The 2,988-nt window shown below is 58.4% G+C and overlaps 1 protein-coding gene across 1 annotated transcript in view; it reads right to left on the bottom strand.

Annotated features, from left to right (window-relative positions):
- Positions 1-2,589, bottom strand: part of MCM2 (minichromosome maintenance complex component 2) — a 12,601-nt gene extending 10,012 nt beyond the window's left edge. The window contains exons 1-3 of the mRNA XM_050959080.1: positions 2,584-2,589; positions 1,374-1,558; positions 412-587 (exon numbers count right to left, since the gene is read on the bottom strand). Of these exons, the coding sequence (XP_050815037.1) occupies positions 412-587; positions 1,374-1,558; positions 2,584-2,589 (367 nt within the window). The remainder of the gene's footprint in view (positions 1-411; positions 588-1,373; positions 1,559-2,583) is intronic.
- Positions 2,590-2,988: the final 399 nt, after the last annotated feature.

The following is a 2,988-nucleotide window of genomic DNA, read 5'->3' as shown; positions in this document are numbered from 1 at the left end:
TATCCTTCCTATAAAGGGACCAGGGGACAGCCCATCAGAGATGGTTCGTTGCTTGGTTTGAAGTCAGGAGTGCAGCAGTCTGCCCAGCACTTACCAGGCATAAGCCCAAATCCTAATCTGGACCTGGGAGCTGTGGCTCAGCAGCAGCCATATCAAGTGCACCGGGCTAGTATTGCTACTGCCAGAGCTCCCGAAGTGCCCACCACAAAGGGATTGTGTATGGGGGGGGATTCAGGTGAGCCCACTGCTGCACAGGCCCCACAACACCTAGTTATTCAGCAAGCTGTGGTGCTCCTACAGTGGTCAGGCTATTCAGGCTCGGCAAATAACTCTACGCAGCGACGGAGAGACTAACTTCTCCCGAAAGGGCAGGTTACAAACAATCACTTGTAAAATCTCATTGACACGTACCGTAGAGCAGCCCCCGTCTCATGCGGCCCAGGCCACGGTCCAGCTCACGGTCCCTCTGCCTCATTGCCTGTTCCGCTGCCTCCCTCTGGCTGGCAGTCAGTTCCTCCACATCTTCATCATCCAAGGCCAGGCCCTCAGGTTCATAGACATCCAGCTCGGGAATCGGGCGGTAGTCCCTACACACACACAGATCTAGCTTAATCAGCTTTGCGCTTTAGCCAAATTACAGTGTTTTCCCAGCTGCTTTACTGTTTGGGGCAAGGTGGCATCAGAAGGAGCCACCAAAAGGAATTTTACAATTCCACATTACCAAAGGCAGACGAGACACTCCAGTACTATGGTAGTGACACCAATATATAAACCAAACTAACAGTCTCTGTACCACACTGCTCCCTGGTTTGTTATTGGACATGGGGTAGATGATGTTTCTTTTTAAATCCAGTTGCAAAGGTTCCAATACTCGTAGAATAAACAGTTTTGCTTAAGAAGTAGGGTTGTGATTTTCATGCTCTCCTGCGTGAGGGGCTAGTGCTGATCTGAGCCAGACACAGTCCAGGTAGGAACTGTACAAGTTCACCCCAGACAGCTCACCCAACGCTCCTCACTCCCCTGCTATCCTAGCCTTGCGTGCCTGCCCATACCCCTCACCAGTGCTATGCAGCCCCTCTGATGTTCCCATCCCAAGCTTCTTTTTAGCAGACACATCCCGGGGCGCTGATGATGCCTTTAGAAACACCTGCATAGCTTGAACGTGCTGAACTACAAAGGGCTATTCTGAAGGGCGCACAAACGAGGACCAGGCTAAAGACAAAGAGTTCTCTCCCTAATGCCCCTGAGAAGAATCTGAACCTGTGTCCAGAGGTGAAAGGTAAACATACTGCCCCCTTTGCCAAGGTGCTGCCTGCACAGAACAACCTCAGGAGGCTTCTCACATCATCACCTGACTGCTGCACGCTCCCTACCTTTCCATCCCATCCCCAATCAGCTCTTCCCCATCCTCCTCCTCTTCGGGGAGCCCCTCGGTCCCCAGCAGCCCCTCTGACTCATCCTCAAAAGGAGGCAGGTCTCTGCCTGGGCTGGAAGTGAAGGCATCTCGCCGAGAGCTACGGGCAGGACTGGTGGCCACGTTCTGGGACTCAGAGGAATCCTACAGGAAAAGCAGAGTCATGTTAGAGGCTGGCAGAAGAAGAGACTGTCCTATAGAGCATGCACAGGTCTCCCCTCTCTCCCCAGTGCAGGGGCCACAGAACTAGATAAGGTGGAAGGGATGCTTAATGCCCCATGGGTTTACCCTCCCAATAGGCCACATAGTGCCAGAACCGATCTGCGAAGGGACAGACCATCTCCCGCAGGGGAAAGAGTTAAAATAATCTTCAAATTACCCATTGAGCAGATCACGCGTTTGTGACAACAGAGACACACCACCTTTAGGGGCCTTCTCCCCCATGCAGAGCCCAGGGCACTCAGGGAGAAATTCTGTGCCCCAGGGCCCCCTCCACCATGCAGAGCCCAGGGCCCTGGGGGGGTTCCATGCCCAGGGGCCCCCTCTGCTATGCACAACCCAGGGCACCGGGGGAGTTCTGTGCCCAGGGGTCCCCCCTGCTATACAAAGCCCAGGGCACTGGGGGGGGGGGTCCGTGCCCGGGGTCCCCTCCCCCATGCAGAGCCCAAGACACCGGTGGAGGAGGGGTTGCGTGCCCAAGGGTCCCCCCTGCTATGTAGAACCCAGGGCACCAGGTGGGGGAGGGGATCCGTGCCCAGGGGCCCCCTCCGCCATGCAGAGCCCAGGACACTGGGAGGGGCAGGGGATCCGTGCTCAGGGGGGTCCTCCGCCATGCAGAGCCCAGGGCACCGGTGGGGGAGAGGTTCCGTGCCCAGGGGCCCCCTCCGCCATGCAGAGCGCAGGGCACCGGGAGGGGCAGGGGATCCGTGCTCAGGGGGGTCCTCCGCCATGCAGAGCGCAGGGCACCGGTGGGGGAGAGGTTCCGTGCCCAGGGGCCCCCTCCGCCATGCAGAGCCCAGGACACCGGGAGGGGCAGGGGATCCGTGCCCAGGGGCCCCCTCCGCCATGCAGAGCCCAGGGCACCGGGAGGGGATTTCAAGGCCCCAGGAGTCACCCCTATCCAGACATCAGCTCCCAAGTAGTCACCCCAGCCGGGCCCCGCCGCTCACCGCCATCTCCCGCTGCAGCTTCCTCTACCGGCCGGAATCCCGCGCGCGAAAAAACGACTCCACGTGGTCGGCAAAAGCCCGCGAAATCTCATGAATAATTAACGAGCCGCTCATGAATATTCATCGAAACCTCGTAGGCGGGATTCGGGAAGGAGTCAGGGCGTACGGGGCTGGGTGGAGGAAGATGGGGTGCAGGGACTGGGAAGGGAAGGGGCTTGGGCTGGGTTGGAGGAGATGGGGGCTGACCGGGGGGCTGGGCTGGGTGGAAGAAGATGGGGTGAGGGGACTGGGAGGGAAGGGGGGTTGGCGTGGGTGGGAGGAGTGGGGGCTGGGAGGAGCTGGGTGCTAGGTATAGGGTGACCAGATGGCCAGTGTGTTTTTATTCTCTGGGAGTGATGGATAAAC

This window comes from Gopherus flavomarginatus, chromosome 6 (assembly GCF_025201925.1).
Source record: "Gopherus flavomarginatus isolate rGopFla2 chromosome 6, rGopFla2.mat.asm, whole genome shotgun sequence".
NCBI classification, from domain to species: domain Eukaryota; kingdom Metazoa; phylum Chordata; order Testudines; family Testudinidae; genus Gopherus; species Gopherus flavomarginatus.
Note: the sequence above shows the minus strand (reverse complement) of the source record. Positions and strands in the feature narration are given on the sequence as shown.